General features: G+C 54.5%; 4 protein-coding genes across 9 annotated transcripts in view; 3 read left to right on the forward strand and 1 right to left on the reverse strand.

The window, feature by feature from the left end:
• Positions 1-1638, forward strand: part of PLTP (phospholipid transfer protein) — a 15574-nt gene extending 13936 nt beyond the window's left edge. For all 3 annotated transcript variants that reach the window (XM_032263564.1, XM_032263565.1, XM_032263563.1), the window contains 4 exons: positions 591-633; positions 735-798; positions 882-958; positions 1327-1638. In XM_032263564.1, the coding sequence (XP_032119455.1) occupies positions 591-633; positions 735-798; positions 882-958; positions 1327-1449 (307 nt within the window). In that variant the 3' untranslated portion in view covers positions 1450-1638. The remainder of the gene's footprint in view (positions 1-590; positions 634-734; positions 799-881; positions 959-1326) is intronic.
• Positions 1570-8135, reverse strand: CTSA (cathepsin A). Of its 3 annotated transcripts, none has more exons than XR_004264344.1 (15): positions 8006-8135; positions 7635-7816; positions 7370-7481; positions 7084-7134; positions 6914-7000; positions 6516-6671; positions 6093-6184; positions 5321-5405; positions 4672-4763; positions 4513-4591; positions 4281-4420; positions 3306-3381; positions 2549-2638; positions 2249-2448; positions 1570-1992 (listed from the first exon to the last, which is right to left on the reverse strand). XR_004264344.1 is itself a non-coding variant. In XM_032263566.1 (15 exons), exons 1-15 carry the CDS (start codon positions 8057-8059, stop codon positions 1909-1911), a joined length of 1485 nt encoding a protein of 494 aa, XP_032119457.1. In that variant the 5' UTR covers positions 8060-8135; the 3' UTR covers positions 1570-1908. The 3 variants fall into 3 exon arrangements, 2 of the variants coding, with proteins under 2 accessions (XP_032119457.1, XP_032119458.1); XM_032263566.1 differs by having other exon boundaries at positions 2249-2353; XM_032263567.1 differs by having other exon boundaries at positions 2249-2353; positions 7960-8008.
• Positions 8012-11365, forward strand: NEURL2 (neuralized E3 ubiquitin protein ligase 2). Its single transcript, XM_032263578.1, has 2 exons — positions 8012-9138; positions 11126-11365. Exons 1-2 carry the CDS (start codon positions 8391-8393, stop codon positions 11239-11241), a joined length of 864 nt encoding a protein of 287 aa, XP_032119469.1. The 5' UTR covers positions 8012-8390; the 3' UTR covers positions 11242-11365.
• A 561-nt stretch (positions 11366-11926) lies between these two features.
• On the forward strand, positions 11927-13514 carry SPATA25 (spermatogenesis associated 25). 2 transcript variants are annotated; one of them, XM_032263580.1, is made up of 3 exons: positions 11927-12465; positions 12852-13143; positions 13198-13514. In XM_032263580.1, the coding sequence occupies exons 1-3, from the start codon at positions 12411-12413 to the stop codon at positions 13481-13483; spliced, it is 633 nt and encodes a 210-aa protein (XP_032119471.1). In that variant the 5' UTR covers positions 11927-12410; the 3' UTR covers positions 13484-13514. The 2 variants fall into 2 exon arrangements, with proteins under 2 accessions (XP_032119471.1, XP_032119470.1); XM_032263579.1 differs by having other exon boundaries at positions 12852-13514.
• Positions 13515-13619: the final 105 nt, after the last annotated feature.

Raw genomic sequence — 13619 nt, forward strand, 5'->3', positions numbered from 1 at the left:
GGGAAAAAAGAGCAAAACCCCGTCTAAAAAAAAAAAAAAAAAAAAAACAGAAAAAAAAAAGAAAAAAGAAAATTTAAAAGTTAGCCTGTTATGGTGATGCATGCCTGTGGTCCCAGGTACTTGGGAACCTGAGGTGGGAGGCTGACCTGAGCCCTGGAGGTCAAGGCCACAGCGAGCTGAAATTGCACCACTACCTTCCAGCCTGCGCAACACAGTGAGACCCTGTCTCAAAAAAAAAAAACAAAAAAAAAAAAAACGTGAAAGAAAAGAAAAAGAAAATAAATATGCTTAGTGTCTGACAGGAACTAAGCAATGTGAGTTTTGTTAAATAAAATAACACCCGCAAAGCTACCAGCAGAAGTGTGGAACATTAGAAGCGCTCAATAAATAAACAGTAGCAGACTTGGAGAAAAGGAGACCCAAGAGGGAGCAGTGACTGGCCCGGGGATACCTGGAAAGTTGTAGCACCTGGAAAGGTGCCTAGGTGGGGCATCTGAGCCTGCAACTCATGCACCTCTGGCAGGTAGGCCTGGTGGCCTGAGGAAGGGGAGCTTCCAGGCTTCATGCCCACAGGGCTTTCTCTCCCGCAGGTTTCGAATCTATTCCAACCAGTCTGCACTGGAGTCACTGGCTGTGAGTGGGGAAGGGTGAGTGGGCTGGGCTGGGGTCAGGGTGGGTAGGTAAAGGCAAGCCCACCCCCCACTCGCTGCCCTGTTTCCCCTCTCCCCTCCCAGCTGATCCCACTACAGGCCCCTCTGAAGACCTTGCTGCAGATTGGTGTGATGCCCATGCTCAATGGTAAGGCTGGGGAGTGAGGACTGAAGAAGGAAGGAGGGCTGAGCTGGGCAGGCCCAGACTGAGCCGGGTGCTCCCACCCACAGAGCGGACCTGGCGTGGGGTGCAGATCCCACTACCTGAGGGCATCGACTTTGTGCGTGAGGTGGTGACGAACCATGCGGTGAGTGGGGGATGGGATGGGGAAAGGAGGGCAGGGCCTTCTAACTCCCCAGTGCCCTCCACTACCTGACCCCAGCTCCTCCCTTACCAGTCCCCAGCTCCCATTTTAATCTTAAGACTCCTTGGAGCACTCTTCTCCTATCCCAATACCTACTAATCTTTCAGGTCTTAGCTCAGAGGTCACCTCCTGCAAGAAGCCCTCCTTGATACCCATAGTCTGTACTCCTAAAGCCTCATTTTAGCACCTTGACATGGAATTATCCATTAGATTGAGCCCCTGAAGGACAAAGACTCTGTCTCTTCATCTTTAAACTCTGGCCTCAGTAACCGAATGAATAAATGAGACTCCCCTCTCTGCCCCCTGCACAGGGCTTCCTCACCATTGGGGCCGATCTCCACTTTGCCAAAGGGCTGCGAGAGGTGATTGAGAAGAACCGGTCTGCTGATGTCAAGGCATCCACTGCCCCCCCACCCTCCACAGCAGCTATCTGAGCCCTTGACCCCCACACTGGCAGCTGTCATTCAGGACTCCAACCCCTCTCAGCCCCTCTTTCCCCACATTCGTATCCTATAGTGGCCCCTCTAACCCCCGGTGCCACAGAGAAGACGGGGTTTGAAACTGTACCCAATTTAATCACATAATCAGTGAATCCATCAATTATAGTCCATCCACCACCTCCCTGTGGGCTGTCCTGAGCTCTGTTGGGTTCGTGGAATGGGATCAGTGCATCATAAAGGGTATTCTTGAAGCAGAGAGGGGGCCAGGCCACCCCATTCAGGAACTACTGTGGGAATGAAGTGCCAACCTGCCCCCAGGCTGTCTACGGGAGTCCCAGAGGCAGAACCTGCCCTGCAGGGGTACTGTGCTTACAAGAGGACTCCCAGCAGGAGAGGCTAGGAGAGGCTAGGAGGAGCTGTGGCAGGCCGTGGGGAAGCTGGTCGCTGTGGTCATCAGTATGGCTGCTTGTTCAGGAATCGGGAGAACATGGTGAAGGCAGCAAGGGGCTTGTCGGTTGGGACCATGTGTCCGGCGCCCTGAGGAGCAACGTTTGTGAGATCCTGACCCCCATTCCCTCCTCCTCATATAACTGCTCACCCGTGGGGGCTTCCTTCATCCCAAGCCCTTTATTCTTCCCAGAACTCTCCCCGCCCCTCTTCAAAAAAAACTTGCCCATACAGGGGCTGGATGATGACCTATGACCCAGCATAAAAGGCAGCCAGAGGGAAAGGACGGGTGGGCCCTGCTCCTTTGCCTCTGGCCCAGTTATCTCTCAGCAGGCTCAGGCCGTACCTTGATAGTGAGAAAGGCAATGTGGGAGAACTCCTTCACGAAGCCGGCAATCTGCTCCCCGCTGTCCCCGTACTTCACTAACCAGGGCCGGCGCTGCACCTCCATCTGCCCCACCAGGAAAGAAATCAGCCTACGGCAGCTGCATCCTTGCTCACAGCTGCCAGCAAGACCTTGGGGTTGGGAACTCCTCCACTTGCCCTCTGAGGACCACAGCCAGGCAGCCAGCTGGCCACTCCCAGACATACCCACCCCCAACTTCCACAGCAGCCCCTATCCCAGGGCCAGGAATCTCTGCCTTACCTTCTGGTTGAGGGAATCCACAAACCACTCATCCCCCATGAAATTGCAGGCCATGTCTACATCTCCATTATATAACAGGATCTGGTATTTCTAAAGCAGGACGGGGTAAAAATGAGGGGTGGAAGAAGCCCAGGCCCCAGCCCTTCCCTAGTTCGAGGTCTACCCCTCAGGGAATTCAAGGAGATGAGCTAGACAGCACGAACCAGGGAATTCTCATATTTTCTGATGACTTACTGCATATCCAGTGTTCTGCTAAATGTTTTACCTTTGAAGGTAGGTATCATTATCCCCATTTTACAGATGGGCAACCTGAGGTTCATGATATTTAAGAAATTTGCCCAAGATTATGTGGCTAGTAAGGGACTCACACCCAGGCCACGTGACTCCAGAGCCCATGCTGTTAACCACTGTGCTGGACAGAACCTACTCCTAACTTGGCCCTGCCAGTGCCTCCTACATGAACTTGGACAAGGTCTCCTCCCACCCTGGACCTCTGTTGGCCTGTTTTTGGCATGAATTAAGCTCCTCTCACCCTTAAGGCTCTTTGGCTGGTGCAGACCTTCTACAGCAGGGTGGCACGGGTGGGGACAAACCCAGGGTCAAATCCTGACTCCACAAATCACAAGACCCTGGGCTTTGCCTTTTAGAGTTTCAGCTTCTTCCATCCTGACGGGAAGTTTAAAGGGGCACCCAGCTTGCTGTGCTACTCTGGGGTCCTAAGGCTGCTGGTGGATCCAGCTGTGCCGTCCCCACTCACCTGTGAGCTAAGCAGCTTCAGATACTGGGAGTTCATGCTTCGGTAGAGACGGCGGTACTGTAGGTTTACCAGGAAGCTGCCAGGAACACATAAGCAGGCCCCAGCAACACCAGGTAGGGGCAAAAAGTAGTCAACAGATCAAATCTTCTCTCCTATCTCCAAGTTTCAACCCAGGAGAGAGACAGCCGGGTTCCACTCCCCTTTTTGGGGGGGGTCACCCTCTCTAGGACTGACCTGGATGATGGGCTGGGATTCGGAGAGCCTCAACTCACCCCCATTTAGAAATGTACAGGGACATGTTCCGGTTGTTATGAGGACTGGGATGTAACTGGCATTTAGTGTCTAGGGGCCAGCAGGTGTGAGAGTCACAGCATGTAACAGGGGAGAGTGTGGCCACTGAACAATCAAAATGGACCTGAGCAGCCCCTGCTGGGCCCAGTGTCACCCTTTTACCTGTTGGGGATCACAGGAGATTGGACATGGAAGTAATAGTTTGACGTTGTTGTTTTTTGAGACAGAGTTTCGCTCTTGTTGCCCAGGCTGGAGTGCAGTGGCACGATCTCGGCTCACTGCAACCTCCACCTCCCAGGTTCAAGAAATTCTCCTGCCTCAGCCTCCTGAATAGCTGGCGTTACAGGCAGCCACCACCACACCCGGCTAATTTTTGTATTTTTAGTAGAGACGGGGGTTTCACCATGTTGGTTAGGCTGGTCTTGAACTCCTGACCTCAGGTGATCTGCCTGCCTCAGCCCCCTAAAGTGCTGGGATTACAGGTGTGCGAAACTGCACCCAGCTGGAAGTAATATTGTTAATGACCAATGTGATGGCCAGGTGTGGGGACTCATGCCCGTAATCCAGCACTTTGGGAAGCCAAGGAGAGAGATTGCTTGAGACAGAAGATCCCTGGGAACGTCCCGACACCCTCAAGCCCCAGCAACCTGCCACCCCAAGTCACAGGTGGCCATGGAACCTCACTTGCACATGTCCCACTGGGGCAGCTGCTCCGGGATGTGGAGGGCCTTCCGCACATACGGGTTGTTGAGGTAGGTGGACGCAGCTGTGGTGTTGGTGCAGGGGGGGTCCATGCGCACTTTATTCCCCGAACGAAGCAGTGCCTGGAGGGCACCAACAGAGGGTCAGAGCCTCTGCTTCCCTGCCTCTCCCCCCGCCCTCACTTCACCAGGAGGAAGTCCATGCCCTTGCACACCTGATGCCACGTCCGCTTGATTGGCAGGAGAGTGAAGATGTTGCCCAAATCCTGGACCACAACAGTGTCCTTCTCATACCTGCATGTGAGGTGGGGGGATGAGTTTGGAGCCTCCAGATGGGGTTGGGGTGGGCCCCAGAGGCACCTGGCAGCACCTACCTAAAATGGCTGGGCACCCCTCCAGCACACGGGGCATAGAGGTTGTAGATGTTGAGGCCGGAGTTGCCCACGATGCGGGACACTTCCTGAAGCTGCAATACACACCAAGCCACCATGCTTTCCAGATCCCCAGTCCCTCCACAACCCACCAAGTTGTCCCAAGATGTATTGCTCTTGTATTTCACCTCTTAACCCGTCACCCACTTTTTTCACAGGTAGGGAAACTGAGGCTCAGTGGCAGGAATCTTCCCAGACCTGGGTCCAAATCCTAGTGTCACTGTCTCCTAACACTGTGACTTCAGTGATTTCAAATTCATGGCCCTCAGTTTCATGTGGGTAGTATGATGTATGTGGGTAGTATAATCTACACAGACACAGTTGAGCACAATGCCTGTCACGGTGCAGGTGTTCCATAAATGTGAAGGAGTCCTATCTCCCTCACGGAGGTTATGGGATTTGCCACCATAGGAGGTGCGGGCGGTGGGAATACACACTTAGACACGTGTCCAAGAGAACACTAAATTGCTTAAAGGTGCAAGATAAGGAAGCAATGAGGGATGGAGAACAAGGAGTTCCCAAGGAGGGAATGTGGTCCTGTTCTCAGGATTAGGGATGGCGGTGCTGATGCAAAGTGACGGCAGACCCTCACATTGGTCACGCATTCCGGGTCTTTGTTGTCATAGAAGTTACACTTGTTTTGAGAGCAGCAGTGGGTCTGGAGAGAAGACCAGAGCCTGTTGGAGATGAGAGGAAAAGTACATCAGCCTCTGGTGGGAAGAGGAAGGTAGAGGAGGCGAGCATACCCCCACCTCCCACCAACCTCCCTGACCCTAGAGTACTAGGAAAGATATCACGGGGTGTGGTCTGTACATCACCTAAGCTAGCTCCCAAAGAGGTGCCCCAGGATCATACAAACAGGCCTCCTTAGTTCCTTTAAAATCTGATCTCTGGCTGGGCACTGTGGCTCATGCCTGTAATCCCAGCACTTTGGGAAGCCAAGGTGGGCAGATCACTTGAGACCAGGAGTTCGAGTCCAGCCTGGCCAACATGGCAAAACCCCATCTCTACTAAAAATACAAAAAATTAGGCAGGCGTGGCGGTGCGAGCAGTGGTAGTCCCAGCTGCTTAGGGAGGCTGAGGCACGAGAATCACTTGAACCTGGGAGGTGTAGATTTCAGTGAGCCAAGATTGTGCCACTGCACTCCAGCCTGGGTGACAGAGTGAGACTCTGTCTCAAAAAAAAAAAAAAAAAAAAAAAAAGAAAATGTGATCTCTGTTCTTTGTTCTTTCGGCGCTAAGTTCTTTCTGCAACCCACCTGCCCAACCTGGGATGGGCCTGGCATATCATGTGCTTGGAGGACAGACCCAAGATCATGTAACCTGCCCCACCCTAGAGATTGCCCAACTGCCCTATCCCATACCTGTTCCCCAGAAGGCCGTGGTAATAGGCAAAGTAGACCAGGGAGTTGTCATTCTGCTCATAGGAGGAGAGTCCATTGCCCACAGCCAGCCCCTGTGAAACACCCAGGATGCTCAGCTCAGGTGGAGGACGAGGAGGAGGAGCCTCCCTCACCTAACACCCAGACCTGCAGCAATCCGGAAGCTGAAACCCAGGATGGTTTGTAGGGGCGGGTGGGTGTGGGAGGCCACTCAATGCAAAGGACAGAGCTGGCAGCCTGACAGGTGAGTTTCCTATGGGAGGCACACAGACAGACCTAGGGCAGCCGCGGCAGGGAGATTATGCAGGAAACTGGATTCGATGGGGATGCTGACCACTCTGACCTTCCTAACTGCAAGGCCACGGTCACAAGGTGCCTCCCTTCCCTCCTGCAGCTGCCCTGCACCTGAAGGTTCATGCTGGGGTCCTGCATGACCAGCACGGCCAGGGTGGGGATGTAGATGCCAGCATAGCTCTCTCCGGTCAGGAAAAGTTTGTTGTTCTTGTACTCCGGAAAGAGGCGGAAGAAATCTTGAAGGGCCTCAAAATTGCTCTGGGCGACCTGGGGATGGGAAAGCAAGACAGAGGGTAATCAGGAAGCTTTGGTATTTGGACTGGAAAGAGCCTCAGCGACAATGACATCAATCCACCCTGTTTGTGTAAGGGGAAGTGACTTGGCCACTATACCACAATGGCATAGGATAGAGCTAAAAGGGGACTCCAAGACCATGCTCTTTCTCCCAGCATTGGGCCATGTATGGAGGACTGGGGAGCCTGGGGCAGATGGGCAGGCACAGGACTCACCTCAGTGTCATTGGTCACATAAAGTTTGTCATCAGAGTAGGAGAAGCCCACCCCAGCTGGGGACTCCAGGTATAACACATTGGCAATCTAGAGGGGAGGGAAAAATGAGCTAACCGCCACCCCATCCAAGTGCCTAGACACCCCCACAGGACCCACAGCTCCAGCTATACCAGGTTCCAAGAATAGGGGTTGTACTCCAGGGTGACACCATCTGGCTGGATCTGAGGAGGAAGAGATGGTTGGGTAAGTCCCATGGTGGAGGGAAAGGGACACTATGAGAGGCACTTTACATGTGGGCAAAACCCCTCAGAGGTACAGGCAGCAAAGCCAAAGGCACAGAGGAAAATCCCGATGCTCAGGAGCAAGGAAAACTTTTTGGAAAATCACAAAGTCCCTTCCTCCCTTTCCCCAGCCTTTTGCTTTGGGAACTGTGCTTTCCTGCTGCTGTCCACTCACCAGGAAGGGGCCATGCTCTGTGAGGAGCCCATCTAGGGAGCTGCAGCCGGGACCCCCATTGAGCCAAAGCACCACAGGGCTGTTCTCGGGATCCTTCTGGGACTCCACAAACCTGGGAGGGGTGTCAGGGCAGAATTGGCGCAGGTGGAGGGGGCCCTTTCCAGCCCTTCGGGCTCCCAGGCATCTTCAGGGGTCTGCGGAACTACCCCCCACCCCTCCTCCATCATCTCTCCTCCCAATCCCGCCTAGAGACAGGGCAGCAGACCAGTAGTGGAGGTGCTTGGAGCCAGAGCCTTTGAGGTAGCCGGAGAACTGGCGGAAAGATGGCTGTTTGGACAGCCCGGGTAGGCACTGGATCTCGTCCTGGTCGGGGGCTGCCTTGCCTAGGGGCGCCCAAGACACGAGCAGCAGCAGCAGGTACAGCGGCGGCGGCGAGGCTCGGATCATCTGCGGGAGGCAGCAGAGGGGCTGCGGACTCGCTCCTCAGCGCTTCTGCGCAGCAGTCCCCGGGAAGGAGCTGGCGGCGCCTCCGCGGGGGAAGCCCCGGCTCCAGCGCCAGCTCCCACCCGCGAGCCTCCTCCGCCGCGCACAGATCCCGGGCTCGGGGAACCCCTCCAGCCTCCGGTGCTAGCTCACCTCTGCTCCCCCGCGTCCTTCCTCTTCTGGAGGCGCTCGGGGACTGGGAGTCATGTGTACTCCGAGTCACGTGAGCTCCGGCGCCACGTGACAACCTTCCTCCCGCCCCAGTGCCTACGGTCCTGTGGGGCGGTGGCGGTCAATGCCGGGTCAAGGTCTGCGGGCCTCGCGGGTCGTAGCCCGGGCGCACGCGATCAGATGATCCTGGTGTGGATGGCCAAGTTCTAAGCGGGATGGCTGAGCGAGCGGCGCTAGGACCCCCGGGCAGAAGCTCGGGGAAGGCAGCCCCGGGGGAAATGCCTTACAAGGTTCACTTGTTGTCACCATCCGAGCCCAGCGCTCAAAATAGCCCCGGGCGCCCGCTGGCCTGCCTCGTGGCTGGGAGATGGCTGCCGCCTCCGAGCCCGTGGATTCGGGTGCATTCTGGGGACCGGTGCGCCCGGAGCCCCCTCCCACCCGCTTCCATCGGGTGCACGGTGCCAACATCCGCGTGGACCCCTCTGGGACGCGGGCCACACGCGTGGAGAGCTTCGCCCACGGCGTGTGTTTCAGCCGCGAGCCGCTGGCCCCGGGACAGGTCTTCCTGGTCGAGATCGAAGAGAAAGAGCTGGGCTGGTGCGGACATCTGCGTCTCGGCCTGACTGCGCTGGACCCCGCCAGTCTGGCCGCAGTGCCCGAGTTTTCTCTTCCCGACCTGGTTAACCTGGGCCACACCTGGGTCTTCGCCATCACGCGCCACCACAACCGCGTGCCCCGGGAGGACAGCCAGGAGGCGGTGGCGGAGGCAGCGGCCCCCAGCCGACCTCCCGCCCTCGTGGTGGAACCATATCTGTGCATTGAGCAGTTTCGCATTCCCCGGGACCGCCTGGTGGGCCGGAGCCGGCCAGGGCTCTACAGCCACCTCTTGGACCAGCTCTATGAGCTGAACGTGCTGCCTCCGACCGCGCGCCGTAGTCGCCTGGGCGTCCTCTTCTGCCCGCGCCCGGATGGCACGGCCGACATGCACATCGTCATCAACGGCGAGGACATGGGCCCGAGCGCCCGGGGGCTGCCAGCTGCGCAGCCCCTCTACGCGGTGGTGGACGTGTTTGCTTCCACCAAGAGCGTGCGCCTTGTCCAGCTCGAGTATGGCTGTAGGTATCCCTGGGCAGCGACCCCTCCTGGCTCAGTGTGGAGACAGGAATCTCCTATGGCTCCCTAGCCAACTTGCTAGGCCTTGGTCTGTCCCGCACTAGTTTAAGAGGGGGAGAATCGGCCAGGCGCGGTGGCTCAAGCCTGTAATTCCAACACGTTGGGAGGCCGAGGCGGGCAGATCACCTGAGGTCAGGAGCTCAAGACCAGCTTTGCCAACATGGTGAAACCCTGTTTCTATTAAATATACAAAAATTAGTGAGGCATGGTGGCAGGCACCTGTACGGGAGGCTGAAGTAGAAGAATCGATTGAACCCTTGAAGTAGGCAGAGGTTGCAGTGAGCCTAGATCACACCACTGCACTCCAGCCTGGGCAGCAGAGCAAGGCTCCGTCTCAAAAAAAAAAAAAAAAAAAAAAAAAGAGTGGGAGAATCTAGCTTCAAGTTGCACTTCTACTCGTGCTCTTGCACAAGCCTCTACCTGGCTTTGGGCCTTGGTACCCATCTTGGCTGATTAAGATGCCCTACAAGTTCTCTTTTAGTTTTGACAGTATTACCTGTATTCACCTAGGGCAGGGATTCTAAACCGATTTTAGATATTAGGGGCCTCTTTGAGAATTGTTTGCCCTTTTCTTCCTAACATGTTTGGCCGAGCATGGTGGCACACACCTGTAATCCCAGCACTTTGAGAGGCTGAGGCAGGAGAATGCTTGAACCTTGAGGTGGAAGTTGCAGTAAGTCGGGATCTCACCAGTGATCACTTGAGGCCAGGAGTTCGAGATCAGCCTGGCCAACATGGTGAAACCCCCTTCTCTACTAAAAATACAAACATTAGCTGGGCTTGGTGATGTGCATCTGTAATCCCAGCACTTTGGGAGGCTGAGGCAGGAGAATCACTTGAACCTGGAGGTGGAGGTTACAGTGAGCCAGGATCTCACCAGTGCATTCCAGCCTAGGCAACAGAGCGAGACTGTCTCAAAAAAGAAAGAAAGAAACATGATCAAGGCTGGGCAACAAAGTGAGACCCCCATCTCTACAAAAAATTAAATAATTATCTGGGCATGGTGGCACATGCCTGTAGTCCCAGCTATTTGGGAGGCTAAGGCAGGAGAATCGCTTGAGCCCAAGAATTGAAAACTGCAGTGAGCTATGACCACTGTACTTCAGCCTGGGTAACAGAGCAAGACCCTCTCTCTCTTTTTTTTTTTTTGGTCTGAGATGGAGTCTTGCTCTGTCACCCAGGCTGGAGTGCAGTAGTTGTGCAATCTTAGCTCACTGCAACCTCCACTTCCTGAGTTCAAGCAATTCTCCTGACTCAGCCTCCCGAGTAGCTGAGATTACAGGCATGTATCACCATGCCCGGCTAATTTTTACATTCTTAGTAGAGACAGGGTTTCACCATGTTGACCAGGCTGGTCTTGAACTCTTGACCTCGTGACCTGCCTGCCTCGGCCTCTCAAAGTGCTGGGATTACAGTCGTGAGCCACCGCACCCAGGCCAACCCTCCCTCTTTAAAAAAAAAAGAAAGAAACATGCTCATAGACGTGGGCATATTGGCTTAAAGGCATCACAAAGCCCAGACTGATAGCTTCTTAATGCTGAGGTATGGTTCACTGTAGCCCTGGTAAGAATTTTAGTTATACCTCTGATCACATTTCATGAATTCAATGAACCAGAACGCTCTCTGTGCCAGGCCTGTGCTGGAGGCTGCAGTTGCACAGGCAAATCAGACACTATCCCTGTCCCCAGAAGCTGCTAAGTGAACCGGGAAGGGATTGTGCTAAGTGCTATGGTATACACAGGAGTGCAGCACTGTGATAGCTCTTGGGAAGACGTGCTTCTCTCAGCCCCATGAAGCAGGCTGGGCCCAGAGAGCAGTAAGGACTTGCCGACATTTAATGGCAAAGTGGGGACCAAGACCTAGATCTTGTGTCTTGGCCTCAGACCCACCTTCCAGTTCAGTTTGCCTTTCACAGCCTTCTTCCCACAGTGCCGTCCCTGCAGACTCTGTGCCGCCTAGTGATACAGCGGAGCCTGGTGCACCGGCTAGCCATTGATGGGCTCCACCTGCCCAAAAAACTTAAGGATTTCTGCAAATATGAGTGAAGACCTGCAGCGCACTGGAGCAGGACTGCATCCGGGGGCCCCAGACCTGTGGCTGGCTGGTCTGAAGTTGGCCACACTGCTGCCAGGCAGGACCAGAAATAAACAGCTGATGCTGACATCTTGATCACTGGAAGGTCTCTTTGCCCCTACAGCCTATGAGAGGCACTTCTTTTAGAATCACTGCAGGTCAGAGCAAGGGAGCATTTTAGATACCATCTAGACCAGGGGTCCCTGGGATGGCTGCTTGTTAGAGTCATCTTGGGATACGTAAAGAGTGCTGATGTCCCACACCCCGTCTCTAGGGATTCGTATTTTATTTGTTGGGAAATTAGGCCGAGACATTGCTTTTTGTAAAAGCTTCTCAAGATCTCCTAATGTATAGCCAGGGCTGAGAAGCATGTTCCTGGAGTAGCAGTTCCAACTTTGTCATGTATTATAATCACTTGAGGAACTTTGACAAATACCAATACCTGGCCTGTAATCCCAGCACTTTGGGAGGCCTAGGTGGGTGTATCACTTGAGGTCAGTAGTTTGAGACCAGCCTGGCCAACATGGTGAAACCCTGTCTCTACTAAAAATACAAAAGTTAGCCAGGCATGGTAGCAGGTGCCTGTAGTTGCAGCTTCTCAGGAGGCTGAGGCAGGAGAATCACATATGAACCCAGGAGGCGGAGGTTGCAGTGAACTGAGGTCTTGCCACTGTCCTCCAGCATTCCAGCCTAGGCAACAGAGTGAGACTCTATCTCAAAAAAAGAAAAAGAAAAATACCAATATCTGGATCTGACCGCAGGTCTCACGCTACAAGCCTCCTGTATTTCCATCTCTGGTCATTTGCTTTCATACAAATTCTCTCATTTCATCCTCAAAACTCCTAATGAGGTAGTGGCAGTCATCAGACCCACTTTACAGATGAGAATATCAAGGAACAAAACTATCTAGGTGACTTGTCCAAGGGTAAGGGCAAGAACCTAGAACACCCAGCTCCTGGTCCGGTACCCTTTTAACCTTATTCTATTGTGATACTCAGGTTCTAGAATGAACAGGTCAATGCTGTAAGGTGGGTTCCAAGTGTAACAGGGAGGGTCTATGAGGTGATATTCTAGAAGGGTGAAGAAGGGAGTACAGGAGGCAGATCACTATTCCCTCACAAACAGGGGCTTTGGGGCAGCCATGTCCTACTTCAGGACTCCACAAACTCATCCAGGTCCTCTGTCTTCTGGCCAAGGTGAGTGGGGGGCACCTGTGATTGGAGGGAGTGCTGTAGCTTCTCCTGAGAAGTTGCTTTCTGGCTCTAGGGAGGTGGCGGTTCCACTGGGCATTTGGGGGCTGGCCCTAGAATCAGTTCTTTTAGAAGAAAAGCCATTCTAAACGTGCTTGCCAATCAATAACTACCTGCTTGCTCAGTATTCGTTCAGCAAACACTTGCCATCACCTACTCTGTGCTGGGGACTAGGAGTGTGGGTATGAGTAATACCTAGTTCCCAGCCTCTAGACGGTCTGCTGGGGCTGGTCTTAGTTATGCCCCCAAACTCTGCTCTTATGCACTGCCCCTCAGGGCCCCCTCCTCAAAGAGACGGAGAATAACTTTACATTTCATTCCTGTCTCTGCAGGTGGGGCTGCTTCTCCAGGCTTGTCCCTTGGCCTCTGTAGTCCTGTAGAGCCAGCAGTGGTGGCCTCTGGTGGAACAGGCCCAGCAAGCCAGAAAACCGAGCAGGTGGCACCTACTGCCCAGGCCTGGGGCCCAGCCTTGGCAATGCCACAAGCCAGGGGCTGCCCTGGGGGGATTAGCTGGGAGACACTACGGAGGAAGGAATACAGCCAATACTGCCACAAATTCCCGCACACGAGACAACTGGAGAGCTTGGGCTGGGAGAATGGCTACTCCAGAAGCAGAGCCCCCGACTTGGGTGGCCCCAGCAGGCCTGGGCCCCTGCTGCTGTGTGGGTTGTCACCAGGGGTTCTGCCAGTACCCTCTGAGGCAATGGGGAAGGAGGCCAGCTCCCAGCCAGACATCTGCATCCTCACCCTTGCTATGATGATCGCCGGCATCCCCACCGTGCCTGTCCCAGGCGTGCGGGAAGAGGACCTGATTTGGGCCGCTCAAGCTTTCATGATGGCCCACCCAGAGCCAGAGGGTGCTGGGGAGGGGGGGCAGTGGGAGCAGGTGCATGCCCACACAGCCTCTGGGAAGGTACCCCTATTGAGATCCAAGAGGGGCCAGCCTCCTGGCTCCTGCTTGTAGCTGGATGAAATAGCACCAGATATGTAGGGTGGCTTCTCTGTATGGTTCTTGGGGAGACAGGCTTGGGAGAAGAGCCTATGGCAGGGATGGGGATAGAGCAGGTGGTTCAGCCATTCTGACAAATTCCAGTCCTTCA

This window comes from Sapajus apella, unplaced genomic scaffold (genome assembly GCF_009761245.1).
Source record: "Sapajus apella isolate SASKATOON/1434 unplaced genomic scaffold, GSC_monkey_1.0 scaffold137, whole genome shotgun sequence".
In the NCBI taxonomy this organism is placed as follows: Eukaryota; Metazoa; Chordata; class Mammalia; order Primates; family Cebidae; genus Sapajus; species Sapajus apella.